Source organism: Dermacentor variabilis, unplaced genomic scaffold (assembly GCF_050947875.1).
Source record: "Dermacentor variabilis isolate Ectoservices unplaced genomic scaffold, ASM5094787v1 scaffold_14, whole genome shotgun sequence".
In the NCBI taxonomy this organism is placed as follows: domain Eukaryota; kingdom Metazoa; phylum Arthropoda; class Arachnida; order Ixodida; family Ixodidae; genus Dermacentor; species Dermacentor variabilis.
The window spans coordinates 13,604,136-13,626,723 of NW_027460302.1; the positions used below are offsets into that span (position 1 = coordinate 13,604,136).

At 47.1% G+C, this 22,588-nt stretch overlaps 1 protein-coding gene across 6 annotated transcripts in view; it reads left to right on the forward strand.

Moving 5' to 3' along the window:
- Window positions 1-22,588, forward strand: part of TTLL12 (Tubulin tyrosine ligase-like 12) — a 386,517-nt gene that overhangs the window by 44,433 nt on the left and 319,496 nt on the right. For all 6 annotated transcript variants that reach the window (XM_075677907.1, XM_075677908.1, XM_075677909.1 and 3 more), the window contains exon 6: window positions 21,689-21,825. In XM_075677907.1, coding sequence (XP_075534022.1) covers window positions 21,689-21,825 — 137 coding nt within the window. The remainder of the gene's footprint in view (window positions 1-21,688; window positions 21,826-22,588) is intronic.

Consider the following 22,588-nt stretch of genomic DNA (forward strand, 5'->3'; position numbering starts at 1 on the left):
GCTCTGACTGTTAGGGCTGTTGCGAAAGTGCTAGCGAGCGACTGCTGCTCCGCCGGCGCTGTGTGATCCAGAGAATGGTCAGGTGCGCACGCGCCAACTTGAGTAATACCCCTATAACTTACATTCGAGTTCACTTACAATCGTGTAAATACGGTACACGTTTTTGGGCCCTCAGTTCCCCGTGAGCTCCGTCCCGATGCAACTTCACCGCAGATCTCGCATACCACAGTCAGTTTAGTAGCGAGACTGTAATCCTGATCACTTTGCACCAGCTACGCAGAACCACCATGAGTCTTACATGAGAAAACATTGAGAAGATTGTTCACTGCTGCAAGTCCGACAACAACATACGGAGTAGCGGGCTTCGCGACCGAGGCTGTTGCACTATCTGCGGTCGGATCTTCATCAAAACGCCGAATCTTTCGCTCCGTGGTCATCGTAGATACAATCTTGTCGAGCGTAGCTTTCTCATCCACTTCCCCTTCAATTACGACAACCAGTGTAGATATGCACATGATCTGGCAAAGCAGTTGAGGTGTCGACGTTCAGTGGTGGTACAACTTCAGCAGCGAGCTGCCGGGTATCCTGTGCTGACTGCGACAACGGAATCGCTTTCGTTTGCGTCTCGTACATTTCTGCCCGTAATGATTCACGGAATGAAACTTTGTTGGATCTCCAGCACATCCAATGTCGCAGCCGCGAGACTGAGACAAAATGGTGGCTGTTTTCATCATTTAAGTGCTCGTGGCCCTTGGAGCCAATCTTGACTCACCATCTTGGCCACATGCTCAAACTGGCCAATAATAGCGTGTGCAGTGAATTTCTATTTCTGTTGTTTTTTTTCATGACCGCAGTGCCAGCAATGTTGCCGGCTGCCGAATAAAGAAAGCCAGAAACGTGAGCTTTCGAATGATAGCAAAATGGAGCTGGCAGAGCGCGTAGTAATCGAGTTATGGGTGACGAAAATCAAGCGCGATTTGTCCCCAATTTAAGGGGGGAGGCTACCCTGGAGACCGAACTTCTTAATTTTTTAAGATATCCGGATGAAACTGTCAAGGTACGTTCACACCACCACACTATGAGGAGCAGCAAAGTTTTATGAAGATGTGTGTATTAGTTCCAGAGTTATTGAGGTATAACTAGGTGGTTCATGTATATGCCTGAGGAAGAGCCTGGAAAAATCCCAGGACATCGTAGGAAGCTGAAATTCACTGTGATGATCCCTTGATAGATATCCCAGGGGCCTATAAAGCCCTTTTCTTTAATTTGCCCTTCAGAAATTTTAATGCAACTTTGAATTTGATGTAGCCAGTAATAACCACATTTATCAAAAATTAATTGCTTATGAATTAACTGCACCAGCTTTCAAAAAAAAAAAAGAAGCTTGTTTCACGATGGCAAATTCATTCAGGAACAGAATAAAGAAAACGGCACACAAATCTGAAGAGTGGTTCTTAAGATATCACCTTCCTTAGCACCACTACTAGCGAAAAAATCCATTCTGAGAAAACGGTTGAACACTTATTTTTATTAGAACGCTCCTGCAGAGCTTCTAATTAGCTCTTGCCAGGCACACCCAATATGTCGGATACTCGACTGGCGACAGCCGACAGCACAGTTCTGCCGCTGCATGCGTCTACGCAGTCGGCACTCGCTGTGGAAGATCGGAAGTTTGATGCTTGTACAAGTCACATATCGCACTTCCATGCACTGAACGTTCACACTGTCTTGGGCTTCGTTGCCGGCATTGCATGCAACAAAGAACTAGCAAAAAAAAAAAAAGGCTGGGAAAGTAATCTAAAAGATCGCACAAGGCCATGAGCAGCTCGCAAGCAGACACAGCAAGGGGCAACAACGATGCGAGTGTAGCGGGCACGGCATCGAACGGAGCAGCTGCCGCCACCGCCCGCGCAGCAGCCAATGGCAGGCGCTTTAACCCATGGGATTTGAACGTGCTGCTCCGGCCAATCAGCACTCCGCATCGCATCACGGGAAAATGCCAATAGCGCCTCAACCGCACAGACAATGCCATTTTGCAAGGTGGCAAAACAGAGACGAAGAATTCATGGTCAAAACGACGCCAAGATGGTGCGGGCAGGCCGCATGGGCTGAAAATGGTGCGCGCACTAAGTTTGACTTTATTTTGGCATTTGCGTGTGTTTTGTGGGCCGCGGTGGCCTCAAAACTAGCGTTTCTTTTTTGTTCTTTGTGATTTAATTCGGCATTGATAACTACAGAACAGGTAGTTTACGAGACATACAACCCAAAAATAATGTTTCTAAAAAATCTACTTTTCCGAAATTTTTCTGTTTTCGAGGGTTGCAGGAGGCGGGGATCAGAGTTAAACTTTTTTGTTCTTTGACCTAGAGCAAGGAAATTTGGCAGCCACTTTCAAAAGTGTCTTAAATAAAGAAATATGCAGTTTCATTACGGTACCTTGACTAGTTTTCAAGTTACAAAATGTTACATGTGTTCCTCTTGTGGAAAAAATGGCACTGTAACGAAACATGCCAGAAAGTTGCTTGTAGTTTTAATCTTTGCTCAAAAGAGCACTACAGGGTACAACAGTTCCAAAACTTTTTTAACCGCTTTATTTTTTCTTACACGGAACATCATGTTCACTTTTTCTAATTGTGCCAGAATTTGTCATTCACAAATTAGCATGCAGAATAAAGAATAAGCCCTCAGCAAGATATTGAAGGCTGTCATACCCTCAAGCACACTTCAGGGAATACATAAAAACAAACAGGCTCAAAATTGGTCCAGGCATTCCCATGCTACCCTTTCCACAGATAATGCAGATTGTCTAAAACACACTTTTGAGAAAACGTCTCGCAAAGTTTTTGGAGCAGTTCACATCTCTCAAAATGCACCAGGATTGTAGTTTTTGCTGTCTTTGCTTACAGGCGACTTTTTGGGTCTCTGCCCTTTGATTCGCACAGTTCGAGATGCCGACGCGTGAAGCACCTAGCCGCGCAGTCCGAAGTGTTCGTGCGCAAAATGCCTAGTTGCAGGCTCTAGGAGTCAACACTTGATGTGCCTAGATGCGCAGTCCGAGGTGCCAAAGCGTGAAATGCCTAGACGCGGGCTTGAGGAGTTGACGCTTGGTGTACTTAGTCACGCAGTCGAAGGCGCCGATGCACAAAATGCTTAGGCGATGGTCCGAGATGTCTGTGCGCGATGTGCTTGGTCATGAATTCCGAAACACCGAGTGCTGAAAGGCTTATCCGCGTGTCCGAGGATTCCACACACGAATCTTCATCGTTATGTTCGTCTCGCCAATACTCGGCATGTTTAGCCACGGGTCTGACGTTTGCTTTTTGTGTGCTTATTTCTGTATGGAGGAGGTAGCTAAAGCGACAGGTTTGAAGATGGAGAAATGTGCTTTGCGACGAGACAAAATGGCAGTGCTCGGTTGCGCCATTCTGGAGATATTGTGGTTTGAAAAATGCTGCTCTTTCTTGATTTTTGCTAAATTTCTCGCCACCTTGGCTGATAAAACAAATTTTTTAGAGCACTTCTACGTGGCTTGCAGTGATGATATTTCAGAATCAGACAGAAAAAGAGTTATAGAAACTTGAAAATGTGATTTTCGGAAAATTGATTTTTTTGCAATTTTTTGCACTGCGAAAGCCTTAAAGAGCAACGCTTGCGTAATCACACCTTTAGATCATGATAACGGATAAACTACATGGTATTTTAGGACCAAATTTCGGAGATAGGTTCGGAAATGTGTCAGGAATGCGGAAAATAAAAATTGAAAATTCGAATTTTGGCCGATTTTCGGTCCCAAAGACCCGGGTTCCCCCTTAATTTACATATACTGTAGAACTTCGTTGATACGTTCCTGTTACGTATGTTTTCCTGGCACCAATGTTCCCACTCGGGAGCACAAACAATTAGCCAATGGAGTTATGCTCATTTTTTACCAGTCCATACATTCCTGGAAAACATGATTTTTCGGCACCAACATTCAGCATGTCTCCAAATTGTAATCGCATGATACATTTTCCGGCCGCAAGATTCCATGTAAACAAGAATATGTGCGAGGCGCACACGATCGGGAACAGTATATAGCTGCCTGCCGTGGCAGCTTCACCGAAATACTCGCCCGTCCGTCTCATGTGCAAACGCTGGTGAGCACTCAGTTTCTCATTTCAGTGCCAGCAAATGTTCTCCGAGGTCATCATACGAGGCATTTACAGCTATCACAGCCAAACCCATTGCGATGAGCATGTTCACCTATCTGCTTCACAGCGTGTGGGGCCATCAGAAGTGTAGCGCACGCTTTTAATAGGCAATCACTGATACGCGCCGTCGTTCCCTGCTGCAGACTGTGATCGTATACGTTTTCCGGCTGCTAGATACCATGTGAAGAAGAAAAGGCACAAGGCACGTGGGACAGCACAGTCGGATCTCGTTAATTTGAACACGCTTAATTCAAACTGTTGGTTAATTAGAACTTACTCTGTGGTCCCGTCAAAGTTATGTGCATTCCAATGGACAAAACGTTCCAGTAATTCGAAGGCGCAAGCACTTGCATTATTTAATTCGAACATACAGTACTCTCAGCAGTACGCCAAATCACACAGCAGTGCCTCCCACCAGCATTGCTCTGAACCCGCCATAAAGAAAAAACTTAGAAGAGACCGCTCAACACCACACGCGAAAAAAAAAAAAAAAAAATCATGAGCCATTTCACACTGTGAAAGTGATTGACAAGCGAAGCTGTTCAGAACATGACATGGAGGTGACACATAATTTTGAACAAACGTCTGAACTCATTTATTGTCTTGATGGATGGTCATTATTTCGCTTGCACCTGCGATCACACTCTTTGATAATGTCAAATCGATGCATGTATACCGCTGGGTGGTTGGTTGGGCCGGATGACATCGTGAGGGATATGCCTGCAACATGGGAGACGTAAACTGCTTCCTTTTCAGTACCGACACATCCACATTGAAATCAATGAAAACAGGGGTAGTATCTTCGCAACTAATACACGCAAAGTCAGTAGCCATGAACCTTACGGGAATACAAGTCGTCGCATGTTTTGCTTGCTCACGGGGGTATGAGCCATTGATGATGACAGTTTTCGACATGCTGTTCTGTATGTTGTATGCTTGAATAGAAGGAATTTAAGCACTGTTTGCTTAACTTTGCTGAGTGCTTGTGGCTTCTGCCTCACGGGGCTATGGGTCATTGCACTTTTTGCTTGCTTATGGGAGTATGAATGCTTACGGGGGTATGAGCCATTAATGATGAAAGTTTTTGTTCGTGGAGAACAAAAATACACGGAACCCTAGCCATATTGTCATGTGGTAATAATGGTCAAGAATATACTAGCAAAACTTTGAATGACAAAACACTTTTTATTGGGCAAACCTGTGCCCCAAAAAAACAGGCTACTCTCAAAGCACAACAATGGCAAACACAGTCGGCGATCGGCAAAATCTGATCTGCGAGTCAAGTGCATCGGCTTTTATACACGAGTCAACGAAGGTTCCAGAGTAATTGCTGGTGTCCACGTGTCTTCCAGAAAGTTCTACACCATTCGCGTTTCACATACGTGAAATCAGATTACACAAGCTTCGGTGACAACAGACAGCGGGATAGAACCATCGATAACATTCGAGAAACTTCCGATACATGCACGTGTGTCCTGCACTGTGTTGTGGTAACATTTGTTAGGAGGTAAAAAGCGGTCACACGAAAAAGATAAAGTACACGTGTCAATACTCCCTTTACAAAAAGCATCGTCCCGATGTTACAAACATAACAGGAGTGCGAAAAAGAAAAGGACACTTATTAAACAAAAGTAACAGAACAACAAAGAAGCAAAGTCCAAAGTAACACAGTCCATAAAAGGAAGGTCCAGAGTTCAGCTATGCAAAGTCCCAAAGTTCGTTAGCGCTAGTAGAACGGCTTAATGGGGAGGTGGGGATCAGAGCTAACTTTTTTGTTCTTTGACCTAGAGCAATGAAATTCTCGTTTAATCATAACAAAAACTCCTTTATTTTTTTTTACACAGAGCATCATGTTCACTTTTTCTAATTGTACCAGAACTTGTCATTCACAAATTAGCATGCAGAATAAAGACTAAGCCCTCAGCAAGGTATTGAAGGCTGTCATACCCTCAAGCACACTTCAGGGAATACATAAAAACAAACAGGATCAAAATTGGTCCAGGCATTCCCATGCTACCCTTTCCACAGACAACGCAGAATGCCTAAAACACACTTTTGAGAAAACTTCTCGCAAAGTTTTTGGAGCAGTTCACATCTCTCAAAATGCACCAGGATTGTAGTTTTTGCTGTCTTTGCTTACAGGCAACTTTTTGGGTCTCTGCCCTTTGATTCGCACAGTTCGAGGTGCCGACGCATGAAGTACCTAGCTGCGCAGTCCGAAGTGCTCGTGCAAAATGCCTAGTTGCAGGCTCGAGGAGTCAACACTTGATGAGCCTAGACGCGCAGTCTGAGGTGCCGAAGCGTGAAATGCCTAGACGCAGGCTCGAGGAGTCGACGCTCGGTGTACTTAGTCGCACAGTCGGAGGCGCTGCTGCACAAAACGCTTAGGCGAGGGTCCGAGATGTCCATGCGCGATGTGCTTGGTCATGAATTCCGAAACACCGAGTGCTGAAAGGCTTAGCAGCGTGTCCGAGGATTCCACGCATGAATCTTCATTGTGATGTTCGTGCCGCCAATACTCGGAATGCTTAGCCACGGGTCTGACGTTTGCTATGATGTCCGCGTAGCGCCCGTTTTGACACATCGAAGTTACGGCCAGTGGAGACTTCCAGACTCGCGAAGTGCAAGGAGCCGAGCAGACGATGCGAGCGCCGGACCAATGGCGAACCGTGCTGGAGTCACGTGGCGGGCACGGCCAATCGCAGACTCCGGCACAACCTTCAATCATTTGCTTTTTGTGTGCTTTTTTCCGTATGGAGGAGGTAGCTAAAATGGCAAATTTGAAGACGGAGAAATGTGCTTTCCAACGAGACAAAGATGGCGGCGCTCGGTTTCTCCGTTCCGCAGATATTATAGCTTGAAAAATGCTGTTCTTTATTTTCTCGAAATTTTTCGTCACCTTGGCTAATAAAATTAATTTTTAGAGCACTTCTAGAGGTTTGCAGTGATGATATTTTGGAACCAGATAGAAAAAGTAATAGAAATTGAAAATGTGGTTTTCAAAAATACGATTGTTTGGCCATTTTTTGCAACACGAAAGCCACGTCCCCTTTTAAATCGCACAACATGGACTATTTCAGGTCGTGAGCGGCGGCACTGTGATAGCGAAATGCTGTCTGGCACGACCTCATAGTCGAGTGCACCAATGCATTGGATGATCTTGTAGGGTCCGAAATAGCTGCGTAAAAGCTGCTCGCTAAGTCCTCGTCGGCGTATTGGGGTCCAAACCCAAACACAGTCGCTGGGCTGGTATTCGTTGAGCGTCGTCGAAGGCTGCAGTGTTGGCTGTCGGTCCTCTGCTGGTTCTTGATGCACAGGCGGGCAAGCTGTCAGGCTTCTTCACCGGACTGGATATAGGCGGTGATATTGACATTTTCTTTGTCGGTGACATGCTGCAGCATGGCGTCGAGAATCATCGTTGGGTTCCTTCCGTAAACCAACTTGAACGGCGTGATATGTGTTGTTTCTTGCACCGTCATGTTGTTAGCGAACATTGCGTACAGCAGGACATCATCCTACGTCTTGTGTTCGGCATCGACGTACATTGTTGACATGTCAGTGAGAGTCTTGTTGAGCTACTTCGTAAGCCCATTGACCTGCAGGTGGTAGGAAGTGGTCCTCCGTTGGCTTGTCTAGCTGTACTTCAGGATGGCTTGAGTAAGCTCAGCTGTAAAAGGCATTCTTTAGTCAATAATGCAGACTTCTGGCATACCATGTCGCAGCAGGATGTCCTCAACAAAGAATTTCACCACTTCGGCTGTGCTACCTTACGGCAAGACAGGCAGTCGGTGTCAGAGTGTTTTCATCTGGACTTGTAAATTACAGTGATGTCATATTCTTGCAGTCTGAGGCGCCATCGTGCTGCGTCCTGATAGGTCCTTTCAGGTCGCTAGCAAACACAAGGGTTGATGGTCGCTTAAGACTTTGAATGGCCTGCCTTATAGGTAAGGGCCAAATTTTGCTGTAGCCTATATGATCGCAAGGCATTCCTTTTTGGTTGTAGAATAATTGGCTTCCGCTTTTGACAGTGACCGGCTAGGATAAGCTACAGTGCAGTCCACTTATGATATCAAGAAGGATGAAAAAATCCAATCGTTATAACCAATCATTGCTATATCTGGACTGCTGTAAAAAAAGAGAAAGAAAAGCTGCTGAAGATACCTTCCTAGCTCCGAAACGAAATTTGCCACTTACGATGGAAAATTGGCATTGTAGAAAGTAGGGTGTCAAAAATGAAATGTTTACCACATTTACTCGCATAATGATCGCACCCCGGAATTTTGTCGTCAAAATTAGATTTTTTTTATTTCCCGTGTAATGATCGCACCCCGAACTTGCTGCAGCGATATGTCGTTTGCCAAGTCTAGCTAATATTGATCGTGCCTACCATCTGTCGAATGCTACGCAAACGACTCTTCAAGACAAATCAAGCGCTCTGCACGCACCAAACATTCTTAAGTAGATGCCTCATTTCATTACTTTCATCACTTTCCGCACTTCCATGACTGAAAAAAAAAGCTGGTAGCAAACTTGCCTTTATTATGTTTAGGCTATATAATGGTTGTGGTCAGCAACAACAAAAAAAGGCGCCTTTCAATTCTTCTCATCTGCACTCGTGGGCACGAAACAAATCGCGAGTGGCAACGATAGTAGCCACGTTTACACTGATACGTTAAAAGTGTACCCTATTAATACGTCGACGCTTGTAACACAGCTAAGATATTCACCCACCCTTAGGGGAAACGTACCGTATTAGGACAGTAGTGAAGACAGATGCCGCAGTTTCCGCAGCATGCCGGCCATGTGTTTCTATGTCACTGGCAGCTAAGCGCGCCCATCTGTTTCTGTCCCCTCAAAGTGGACATGGCTAATGCCCACTTTGAGGGGACAGTCAATGCATGTAATGTACTCACGAGAAGAAAAAAAAAAATCGCGTTCAGCGCGTTCAGCTTGCTCTGCCGGCCGCCATTTTTGTTTTGGTGTCCTGCAGCAAACAAGGAACGAAAGGAAATTTCTTTCTTTTCACAGGAAATTTAACCCGCTTTATGATCGCATCCCTGATTTTGCATCAATTTTTCTGACAAAAGAGTGCGATCATTATGCGAGTAAATACGGTATTTATACCTCTAAACAGCGTGTCAAGTGTTAGGCGCGCTGAAATAGAAGTATGCACTTGTTTTCACGGAAGTTTCAGGTTTACAATTGCAGTGTGCGTCATGTCCAGCGGCGTCGCAAACACTGGCGGCTATAATGTAGCGGGCATGAAATCAGTGAGCAACTCTATCGACAACAGTGCACTTCGCGGGAACGTTGAGGTTGGTGTCAAAAAGAGACCTCTGTCAATCTCGTCATCACTGCCGCTGCTGTCGTTGCCTCCATCGCAACACGGTGCCGTCTGTGTCACAATAACAATCAACCCATTGGAGATTATTCGCAGAACGAGGCAGTGTTATCTGTACGCCGAAACTCCTCCATCGAAGCACCATCTATTTTATCGCCAGTAGTGATGTTTTCCCAGAGTTCGGTAATGTCAGCAGCTGCCACCATGTTGGTTTCACGCATGTGGGGTTTCACCCTGGCGCACAAAGCATGCCGTTTCCATTGATCAGCATGGTTACTGGTTCTACCCTTTATCATCGTGGCACCCACTGTGGTTGCTTAGTGGCTATGGTGTTGGGCTGCTAAGCACACAGTCATGGGATCGAATCCCAGCTATGGCGGCCGCATTTCAATGGGGGCAAAATGCGAAAACACCCATGTACTTAGATTTAGGTGCACATTAAAGAACCCCAGGTGGTCCAAATTTCCGTAGTCCCCCTCTACGGCATGCCTCATAATCAGAATGTGGTTTTGGCACATAAGACCCCATAACTTAATTTTTTTTTATGATCGTGGCAGTCACGGTTTTCAGAATCGTCGATATCATTGACTGCGCGAGCTCATACTTTGAGTCTTGCAAAATTTGCAGCTTCGTCTCAGGCGACACAGCTTTGCGCTTTGTGCTAGGCACCTACCGCAGTGCATATCTGTGCTCGCTGAGGAAGAGAGAGAGATTGTAGAAAGGGAGCGTGGGCGTGGCTTGCTTTTCGCTTTCTCACTTTTTTTTCCTTCTCTCTGGACGCTTGCTGGCGACGCGGACGTGGAACTGCAGGCGCCATCTTGTGGCACACTGCGCTAACTTGCGATGCTCTCTGTGGCTGAAGTCTATTCATTGTTATAACCGATATATCGTTATCTGTGGTATCGTTACAAGTGCACTGCACTGTGTCACCTCTTGAAGTCCATCTTTCCTCTGGCTAGGATGGCACCGAGGCTACTGGCGTCAGTGTGGATTTCTGTATTGGCATTCTCATTGAAGTGTGCAAGTACCGGTGTCGTCTGCATGCATTGTTTGAGTTCTTGAAATGCGTCGGCCTGTGGCGCTTCCCACTTGAACTAGACGTCACATTTAGTTAGATGTGTCAACGGCTCAGCAATGCATGAAAGTCCTTGACAAAGCGCCTGTAGTAGGCACACATGCCAAGGAATCTATGCACTGCCTTCTTGTCGACGGGCTGCTAGAACATTCTGATGGCAGCTGTCTTCTGCAGGTCGGGGCGTACTCCAGACTTGCTGATGACATGTCCCAGGAACAGCAGCTCTTTGTACGTTAAGTGGCACTTTTCCAGTTTCAAAGTGAGTCCAGAAGACTGCATTGTCTTTAGTTCTGCTCCAAGGCGTCTCAAGTGCTCATCGAAACTTGCTGAAAAAATCATGTCATCCAAGTAAACAAGACAGGTCTGGCACTTCAATCCTGCTAACACTGTGTCCATCACATGCTGGAACGTTGCTGGCACTGAGCACAGTCCGAATGGCATGACCTTGAACTTATAGATGCTGTCTGGCGTGATGAAGGTGGTCTTTTTGCGATCCCTATCGTCGACTTTTATTGGCCAGTAGCCAGACTTGAAATCCATCGATGAAAAGTATTTAGCGTTGCAGAGCCGATCCAATGCATCGTCTATCCGTGGGAGGGGCTATATATGCTTCTTTGTGATCTTGTTCAGTCAACCATAATAGACGCAGAAACGCAGGATTCCGTCCTTTTTTCTTCACCAAGACTACAGAAGATGCCCACGGTCTTTTTGACGGCTGGATGATGTCGTATGCAGCATTTCGTCGACTTGTTGCCTTATAGCTTCATGTTTTCACGTTGAAACTCGGTGTGTTCCAGAAAGTTCTACACAACTCGCATTGCAGATAAATGAAATCAGATTACACAAGGTTCGGTGACAACAGACCCTTGGACAGAACCACCAATAACATTCGAGAAAATTTCCGTATGTGTAGGCGTGTCGTGTGCTGTGCGGTAACATTTGTTAGGCAGTGAAAAGAGGTCACCCAAAAAAGATAAAGAAGTATGTGTCAATATACAGCTTCGCTGTAAACACCGGGGTGGAATGTTCATCCTCTCTCAAAGGGCAAGTGTGCCGTTACTTGTACCAGAACACACGTGTATGTGCCTCCCCGTCTTAGCCACGCGGAGAAAAGGGCAGTGAACTCTGCTCCTTTCTTCTTGAAAGGAGGAGGGCCTTTGAATGCTGCGGCTACGTTGCAGTGGGAAGCAGCGGTGGAGGCCCAGTCAGTTGGCGTGGTCGCTCAGTGTTGTCGTCGTTTTTGGTGCCAGGAGGTACGATGCGTTGGCTAGGCTTTAGAGGGTGCACGATTGCAAGCGTCATGGTGAGTAGTAGAACGTATCACCCACCAAAGGACCTCAAAACGAAGATGGAGATCCTGCATGAAGTTGAGATGGGTGCCCTTTGCAAGGCAGAAATCGCCAAGAAATATGACATCACAAAGAGCACTCTGTTAACTTATATCAAGAACAGGGAGTCCATCATCGCTGGATATGAAAAGCAACAAATCCAACCATCCAGGAAGAGGCTGCGGACATCGACACATCCACAACTTGAATACGCTCCTGTCATGTGGATAAAACAGGTTTGTAGCCAGAACCTCCCACTCAGTAGGCTGATAATTGCAGCCAAGTCGAGGGAGTTCGCAACCAAGATGGCTGTTGAAGAATTCTCAGCATCGGACGTGTGGCTGTCACTGTTGAAGGAACGCGACTGGCTCACTTTCAAGATTGTTTGTGGTGAAAAGGCAAACGTTGACACATCCGCATGGAGAGAATGGCTCTCTGGAAATCCAAAGCATCGCCTCTCCTCCTACTCGCTCGATGATGTCTTCAACGTGCACGAGACGGCGCTCTATTACAAACTGCTCCCCAACAAAATCACTTTCCAAGGCGACCATTGTGCCAGTGTGTGCAAACGCAACAGGCACAAAGTGTTGCCGGTTGCTCGTAATCGGTAAAGCGGCTAAGCCTTGCTCTTTCAGAGGTGTGAAGACCCTTCCTGTTGATTAGATTGCCAACAAGAAGGCATGGATGACCATGAATGTTTTTTCAGACTGGGTCCATGTGCTAGACAGTATGGGGTTCTCCTCTGTGCTCTTGGGACAAAGGAACGACAAAACAGTAGTGCAAACAATCACAAAAGCATTTATTGCACCTTTCATAGATCAATGCCTGCTAGCCGAGTTGCTATCCACAAAACATGCCGATGAGCGCGCAACAAATTTAGAAGTCCGACTCACCGCGACCGGATAGTGAGCGAATATGTTCGCCCCATGCTGGATCCCAACACCTGGTCATTCGCGCGTACGGTCATGCGAACGGTGGCGCGTTCCAAGACGGCCACGCGAGACGGTCTCGCAGAAGCATGGGTCGGCGCACGCGCGGCACGGCACGTCTGAACTGCTTGCTGTCCCGAACCCAAGAGAGAGCGCCTTGTCTTGCGGCGCCCAAGTAACCACGCCTGTCGGCGGCGTTAGCAGCGCAACACTCGCGCCATCTCTCGCGCTGTGCTTCAACCACATCGACCGCCGCGGGCGTCACGCAGGCCACGCGGCGAAGCGGGATTGTAGGAGATGGGGGAAAACAAGATGTCTGGGGACGTGCGAGAGTCGCGCATCCCCACAGCCCCCCAACCTTAAATCACTACATATTCTGGCGAAACATGTCACACGCTCTAACATTAACGCGTGCTTCGCGAACAAAGTAGTACATGCAACATTGGCCGCGCCGAGGAAATGTCCACACGCTGTCCATAACATGCGAGCCGGCTGTCCTTGGGTACAAGCGTCCACCAGTCACATGCGTCCGCCAGTCACAGCAGCAGCTTTGCAGACTCGATGGCACGATTCCAGGCCAGGACTCCGGAAACGACGACGCAGTAGTCGGAACGAGCAAGCGTCGCTCGCGCCGACGCGCCCTGCTGGCAAGAGCCGCCATAGCTGTTGGTGATTGCCGGCTTTTTTGTCTTCCGCTGAGGGTTGTGAGCTGGATGCAGGAGGCCGCCGAAGTCGCTGCGCCGAACTGGCCACAGCATCACCATCGCCCGGGGTGACTCGATCGTAGTGTGGGGCAGCAGCGCAGACGATGTGCAGGTGACGGCTAACCAGGGGTGACTCCGTTCACACTGCATACACTCAACACACTCGGCAAACACTAACGTAGTGCGAGGGAGAGGAATTCTGCATGCGCATCGCACCACGTGGTACGATGTTCAACTCGGCTAGCAAAAGATCGGGCAGCTACTCAGATGCTGTGTTCATGTGAACGAAGCTCGTTTCCTTGAGTTGAACGAGTAATTTCAATTCGTGCGAGGCTAACTCGAACGAGGGAAGCAAAGTGCAACACCTCAACACCACGGTCCACCAGGTTGTGTCCCTCCACGTGCGACAGGCAGCTTCGTTAAGCCTTAGGCCTAAAGCGTCGCTACCCTAACAACCGGCATCCAAAAAAGGAACACCCAAAATGAGCACAAAACAGGCAGCCGCGAGACGTCAGCTCTGTGAGGTGGTCTTACTCCGCTCAGTGCACACAGCATCCGAGTTGACGATGCCCACCGTCCCAGACAGTGTCGGAACGCCCGGTGCCAGGCCGCAATACCAGTCAGCCCGTAGCGGCACCCGTGGCCCGCGGCCACCCGGCTCCCAGAGCCGCGACTTCATCAGAGTCAAAGAGATAGAAGAAGCTATTTACATAAGAAATTCGGACCACCCACGAGGCTTCCGTACTCACTTGCTTCAGGCTTGCCAATTCTCCACGGGCGCTAACCCTCGCTCTCCCAGGATGGAGACCACGTGGCTCTCGTACCGACGAATGTCATTAAAAAAAAACACTTGCGAAAAGGCTTAGCATGTTGACATGTTCAGACACACTACAGCCACCGTCGCCTCGCTCAAGAGAGCATGCCGCCAACGCTAGCGATCAAAATCCACGCTAGCCCTACACTTCGGTTCAAACAAAGGTCTCGAACGAAGCAAAACTGTTAAATCTATTGTCCGATGCCCCAAGAGGTCCACGTTGGGCAGCCAGATGTGGTGTTCTCCTGTGGGGTTCTCCTCCGTGCTCTTGGGACAAAGGAACGACAACACAGTAGTGCAAACAATCACAAGGGTATTTATTGCACCTTTCATAGATCTATGCCTGCTAGCCGAGTTGCTATTCACAAAACATGCCGATGGGCGCTCGACAAATCTAGAAGTCCGACTCATTGCAACTGGATAGCGAGTGAATATGTTCGCCCCATGCTGGATCCCAACGCCTGGTCGTTCGCGCGTACGGTCACGCGAACGGTGGCGTGTTCCAAGGCGGCCATGCGAGACGGTCTCGCAGAAGCATGGGTCGGTGCACGTGCGGCACGGCACATCCGGACTGCTTGCTGTCCCGAACCCAAGAAAGAGCGCCTTGTCTTGCGGCGCCCAAGTAACCACGCCTGTCGGTGGCGTTAGCAGCGCAACACTCGCGCCATCTCTCGCGCTGTGCTTCAACCACATCGACCGCCGCGGGCGTCACGCAGGCCCCGCGGCGAAGCGGGATTGCAGGAGATGGGGGAAAACAAGATGTCTGGGGACGTGCGAGAGTCGCGCATCCCCACAACAGATAGCTCACTGCAAAAGGGTGGAACATTATTCCTTTTGTCGACAACTGCACTGCACACTGCAATGTCGAAGGCCTATATGCAATTCGCTTGGTTTTCCTGCCTAAGAACACGACGGCTCTGCTCCAGCCCATGGGCGTGGGAGTTATCCAAATTTAACAACTTTGTACCACAGACATATCATCGAAAGGATGCTGAAAGGATGAGTTAGCAATGAGAAAGAATATGCCATCGATCTGCTCGGCACAGCACACATTCTTGCCACTGCGTGGAACTCCATTAAGCCGGAGACCATTACCAGTTGTTTTTGAAGATGTGGTTTCGTTGAACCTGTGGCTAGTGGTGATGTGGAAGAAGAGGTGGTGTACATTTTGTCTGGTAATAACTGCGTGCCGGAAAACGTCAGCAGTGTTCTTCTGGACGGTGTGGCTTTGGAGAATTATGTGTAGGTGGACACAGGCGTAGAGACATGTGGCGTCAAAACTGATGCGGAGATCATTCAGGCTATGTGCCCTCAACAGGCATCTGAGGACCCTTCTGCCCTCAGTGGCTAGGATTTGGATGCGAGCGATGAGATGCCCCACCCGCTCCACAGCCGAAGTAGCGTCAGCGCTAGACCCCTTCTCATGCCACTTCTCTTGCCAGCAGAATGTAGATGATGGGTTTGAACTGGTTGGCAAGCTTCAAGCCATGTTTATTGAGTCGCTGCAAACATGTGCAGGCGCGTATCACCGATTATTTCTGTAAGTGACGGGTGACCTGTAATATGTAAATATGCATGAATAAATCATCTGTAACTTCCCACTCGTGTATTAGCTCAGTGCACATGCACACTGCAGGTAAGTCCTCCATTCAATTAGCTTTCATCAATTCGAACTTGTTTTAATTCGGACAAATTTTCCAGCCCCTTGAAGTTCGAATTATTGAAATTCGACTGTATATAGCTGCCCATCTCACGTGAAAACGACGGTGTGCACAGTTTCTTATTCCGGTATCAGCAAATCTCTGCCCGGGTTGTCGCATGCCACATTCACAGCTATTGCCATCAAAGCTATTGTGATAAGCATCTTCACCTATCTGTTTTGCAGCGCGTGGTACGTAGTGCCTTTTGTAGTGTACTGCACACTTTTAGTAGGTGATAGTCCAAACGTGCGGCCGTTCCCTGCTGCAGGCGGCGCAATGTGGGCATCATGTTTCACTTCTACAGCATCCGGCATCACCCACCAGCTCGATTTCGTTTAGGCACAGCATAGCGCATCATCCAAGTGCGTTGCTACCCTTCTCGTCTCGGCCGGGACTACTTCGCGACCCCATGGATCTGGTCCCGTGCACCAGGCACTGCATAGCGCATCATCCAAGTGCGTTCAGTTTTCCGTCGCCCTCTTAAAACACCCCACAACAGAAAAACATCAAAACGCGTCTCAGATTACTGGAGCACCACCAGCTCGACACACGTCAGTGTCTCGTGCCGCAATGATCACCGCGACTCTTCACATTACGTAGATGTCAACAATAGTTAAGTCTGTCAAAATTTGTTTAGTTACTTCGGATTGTATGTTTTTCCCAGTTACTAGTATGTTTTTTTTCTTGCGTTTTTTTTCCCTAAATGTATGAATGAGGTTCTACTGTATTTATACTTATCCAAATGTTTGTAGTTAAATATGAAGACTTGTGTTACATATGTTTTTCCACCTTCTGTCGGTCTTAGGCCTAAGAGTATAAGGAAATAGTTACTCATTCCAGCAGCCTTAATCATAAAGAAAAAAGTTACATTGACAGTTCACTTCGTGAACGCGGGTTAAATGCAAGCATATGGATGCCATGAACATGCATAGCGAGCACTGTGGCGTCGAAGCACGAACTGAAAGGGTGTGAATGTGGTTGCGGATGTTGCATTGATCTCAGTAATGTGACGCCTGATGGGCCGCTGGGAAAGCACATATTGCTATCTAGAACTGGTACAGCACAACATACAAAAGAAGAAACAACCCGAGCCAGCCAGATAAAGGAACAGAGTGCTGACTTCCAACTGGTTTATTAGCGAGTTGCATGAAATATATACCTACAAGAAAGCATCAGGACAAGTCGTCACAACACTTCACAAAACGTCACACCGATAGACGGCTACACCATCATGGGTCACATAACACGCAATTTCTTCATGCAAGGTTAAACTGATCAAGAAATCTTGCTTCCTGTGGAGATAGGCACAAAGATGGCATGCTAACGCACGTGCTGCCAGCCCTTGCTATGAGATCAGCTTCAATGATCTCCCGCGTATGTTGTGATCGGTGATTTTTTAGCAATTCACACCGATAAAAATTCGGTTTACATCCACAGTCACGACAGTGAATTCCTAAGTGTCCCTGTATAGCCCGGTGCACATTGTACTTATGTTCCTTTAGCCTTTCATTAAGGCAGCAACCAATTTGGCCTATATATCTCTTCCCGCATGATAGTGGAATTGAATGAACAACTCCAACACACATGACTGAATATGCTTCTTGTGCATAGTTGAACAGACAGTAGTGCGCCGATGGAACGCATTTACGACAGTAAAGAGCCTGTGTAGCGTAACCGGCACAGAAAACACTACTTCCATGTTACCCTTGCGGCCAATCTTTTTTCATCTGTGAGAGACGTTATGCAAATATGGTATGACTACCAGCCTCTTGTGATCACTATTTCTTTGTTGAGCTTCCGTGTCACTATCCTTCTTTAGTCATAGTTGCTTTAATAGCTTTTCCGCTATGGACGACAATAGTGTGGCCGGGTACCCGGCACACAAAAGTCGATCAACTTGACCTGCAAAGCTGCGCTGCATGGTATGATGACAGGATTTCCTGAGGGCATTTGTGAGACAAAGATCAGTTATGCTTCGCTTAACCAGCTTAGAATGGGCTGAATTAAATGATAAAAGTGGTTTCCCGTTTCTTGGTTCATACATACAGCATACATGGTCACGTGAAAGAAGTAAATTGAGGTCTAAAAATCGAAAGCTGTTGTCAGTGGGAATTTGATGGGTGAACACAAGTGGATGAAAGCAACTGTTAAAAGTTTTCACAATTTCGTCTGATGTGGGCTGGAAAGCAGTGTTGTCGCACTCTACAAAGACCAAAAGATCATCTACAAAACGGCATACTTTGACGACACTTTGTTATCTAGCATGCTCAATAGCATCCGCTCATGATGAGCAAGATAGATGTCACTTAAGACAGGGGCCAGGCATGAGCCAATGCACACACCACTGTTTTGAATCTAGGTCCGGTCATTAAAAAATACAAAAGTCGATTTTAGGTAAAACGATAAAAGTTCAGTGACGCTGCTGTTATGAAACACCGGTGCGATTCTGGAAAGCTACTGCACCGAAGGAATCAATGGCGTCCTCAACACACTGCAACAACTTGTGCGGTAAAGAATAATATAAATCTTTTATGTCTACTGAAAAAGCTTGTAAGCCCTTGTTATTCTCTTTGAGGAAGTTTGTCAAAGCGTCCGAATTCCTTATTAAAATAGGGTCGTCCACAGTAAGCAAGTTCAGTTTCTCTTGTAAAAAGAGTGCTACGGATTTCTGCCACATCCCTCTTTCTGTTACAGTAACCCGCAAGGGGCAGTCAGTTTTATGTGTCCTGGCCGTTAAAAACATGTCAAGGCTCAATTTCTTGCACTTACCAACTGCTTTGGACAGTTTTTGGAAACCCAACGCATTGCACAGCTCTTTTTGCTTCAGATTTAACTTGGGGCAACGAAATGGCAACCATGGGTCGAAAGACAGAATCAACGGCAGTGGTAGCTTTTGTGAGGAACAAAGAATTAGGCAAAACCACAAATTCACCTTCATTGTCTGAAAGCAAAAGAGCAAGGGAGGGCTCTTTAAAGTAACTCGCAATGTTCCTGATTGGAAGCTTCTTCCTTGGCGGCTTGAAGTGCGAAAAAATAAAGAACATAGACACCCTCAGCAACACACCTGTCCACTTCGACCTCGGGAGCCTCTTGGGCTACTTGCTTGATGTAGGTGATCAGCTCGTACGGCGAATTGGCAGGTTCCGTGGCAAACTTGGGCCCAAGGCTCAACACATGCCTAACCTGTTCAGGAATCACAACATCGCCCACTGTGTGCACGGGGCTGCTCATTGCTGTCACCTTCTTCGGTGCCATGGCATGCAGGTGAAAGAACATATGTTGCCAGAGGTACTCTGCTGAACTGTCGATCATAGTGGACAGTTCGCGCCACTTCTTCGCTTTAAAAACGCCTTCAGCGTTTTGTAGCTTCAGGTACAAGGCTTCCCTGCAGAAGCGAGCCTGGCGTAGACATTCAGCGTGGAGAATCTTGTACATTCTTGTCCCATGACCAACGGATGGTGTAAAGCCTGCTAGCAGCGATTTGACGTAGGATGGAAGTATCTTAACTTGGATACAGTACGCGAAAGACCGCGCACACCATACGGCACGGGCTATTAGGTTAGCAATTAAAGATGCATTTGAAGAAGCAGGGAGGAAGGAGCCCGATGTACAAGAAATGAAGTTCACTAGGGTTGAGGATTGGGCGAGTTGGTCTTTGTGCCTATCTCCACAGGAAGCAAGATTTCTTGATCAGTTTAACCTTGCATGAGGAAATTGGGTGTTATGTGACCCATGATGGTGTAGCCGTTATCGGTGTGACGTTTTGTGAAGTGTTGTGACGACTTGTGCTGATGCTTTCTTGTAGGTATATATTTCGTGCAACTCGCTATTAAACCAGTTGGAAGTCAGCGCTCTGTTCCTTTATCTGGCCAGCTCGGCTTGCTTCTTCCTTTGTATGAGTAGTTGTATGAGTAGCTGTACCAGTTCTAGAATGCAATACCAACTCGCCCAATCCTCAACCCTAGTGAACATATTGCTACACATGCAAAGAAGAGTCAATGCGAACATTCACAGCAAGCACCGCAGCACTGAAGCACGAACAGAAAGGACATGAACAAGGCGATTCTCTTCTCCACCTTCAGGTACCTTCCTTCGCTGGCGGTCGTTTCCCTCGTGGTGACAAACATAATTTAGCTGATTTCACAGACAAGGCATCTACGCTGGTGCATAAAATCAGAATAGTTGAAATAATCATCTTCTTTCTTAGTCTGTCTTAAGTGCATTTATAGTTCTCTCTTTAATTGCAAGTGCATGCCATTACTTAGGTTGCTAGCTAAGCATGCTGTTTCGTGGCAGGAACAAGTACTGTAGGGGAAGCAAGTTAAAAAATTATGCAGATCTGATGCACTGGATTCTCATGCTGGATTCCCATGCGATTCCATCCTGGATGCTTTGATTGATGATAATTATCAGTAATGTTGATGGCTAAAGCTTAATTTCTTCAACGTTTAGGCTAACACGAGAGTGGAGAGCGGATTTTAAATGTTACCTTGCATCCACCACTGCTGTTTGTCTGCGTAGTAGTACACAGAAAACACAAGGAGAGGTGTTTGCTTGAAGCATTGTTGTGCGCCATATTTCATAACCTCTGAGACAGTTGAGCATTGTCATTGCTTCACATGGCATATTGTACCGTAGCAGAAATGTTAAACTTTAGTTGAATTATTGGACTGTACGTGTCAAAACCACAATGGGATTTTGACGCAGGCTGTGGTGGAGGACCTCAGTGGTGTTATTCAATGTGTCCCAAATTAAAGTGCATGTGCATTTCCTTTTTTGCCCTCGTTGGGATGGGGCTGCCGCGGTCGAGCTCGAAACTGCGACCTCTAGCCATGCCATAGCCGCAAAGCTACCATGGCGGGCACAAAAATGTTGATTTAATGGCTGACCATTTCCGTAGTGTCGCCTGGACCCTGCGGTGCACTTTAATTAATGCGGCTCTGTTTCTGCATGCCCTGTATAAGTTGCCTGCTTGACATATTTGCATGGCGTTTATTTTTGAGAAATAGCAGCAACATACCGTACTGTACCTTGAACTTAAACTCATCCTGTTTCCCCGTAACTGCTGTCGTATAGTAGTGGGGTTTCCTTGCCTTCTCACATCACTTCCCCCTCATCTCTTATATCGAAACTGCCTCTTCTCCCTCTCCTTCTTCTCCCTCTCCTTCTCCTCTCTACATTTCTATCTGCGTCCCCCTTGGCTTCGCATGTTATTAGAAAGGGAAGCACTGCAGTTTCTGCAATGCTTCTGAGGGGAGTCACAGATAATTACAGCAACCAAGCGGCTAATGCGGCGATGGCCAGGGAGCTCCAGAGGGCATTGTGCACATTCGACGCGGTGGGGTGAAAACGAGTTTCTCCTGTCACCTTTCCTCTCTTACTTGCGCTTGTCATCTATATACACGCTCTGAACACCCCGCGAGGCGTTGTACGCGACAGCAGCCCACAGCAGCATCAGCAGCAGCAGCAGTGGGAAAGTCGAAGGAAGAAAGAAAGCTTGGCTTTGAAAAGAATGGCTTGTGATGTGATGATGTTGCAAGAGTGGTGCTATAGCTTGGAGGGAAGCGGTTAAAATAGGTGCAGTACGAGAGATGTTGTGTTGTGCAGGTACGTGATGGATGAGTTTGGCAGCAGCATCCAGCATGACAGCCAGCATCCGAGCTTCCGCTGTGTGCCCTTCTATCAGCTGCCACAGAGGGAGGCATACAGCATCCTGTTCCCCATCAGGGACGTCGCCTGTGGAGGTCAGTAACCACCACGTAAGACCAATCTGAGAGGTGACACTGCTTGCCAGCATAGCCAGATACTAGCTTCACATAGGAGTATATGAATACTAGACTTTCATTACTTCGGTTCCGGTTTATTAGATTTTTCAGTTAATTTGATTTCTGCCAGAGATTCTCGCTGGTGCCCATGCATTTCTATGGGCCCAAACTTTCATTATTTTGATCCTAAAATTGGCCTTTGCTGGATAATTCCAATTTCCCCGATTGGCACACACATGCCTGACCCTTATTGGGAAGTCCAGAATCCGTTACTTGCGCTGGCAACACTGTCCAAATAAACAAAGATTGCTATGTTGTTGAGGTTCATGGCGGCTCTTTCGTTTGTTGCTGTCGTCAAGTCTCATTTGTGGCGTAGAATCGGAAGTGTTTGGCCGAAGCTGAATGGGTCCTTGCTGCCAATTACCGTATTTACACGATTGTAAGTTGACCTATTTTCTTTAATTTGAAAATCTTAAGTGGGGGGGGGGGGGGTTGACTTACAATCGAAACCAAAACATGGCACTGCAAAAAAAAAGCGAGACCAACGAGATATCAAGGGAGCTACAATATAGTTACAATTTTATGCTTGCTCTAAGGCCCTACCTGTTGCTTTCCGCCATCCCGCACGTTTGTTTGCTTTTTGGAAGGGTTTTTCAACATTTTTGAGAGCTTTACAGCGCACACAGGTCTCACGGGGTGGGGGGGGGGGTGTTGTCGATAGTTCATAGAAGTGCCGCTGTTC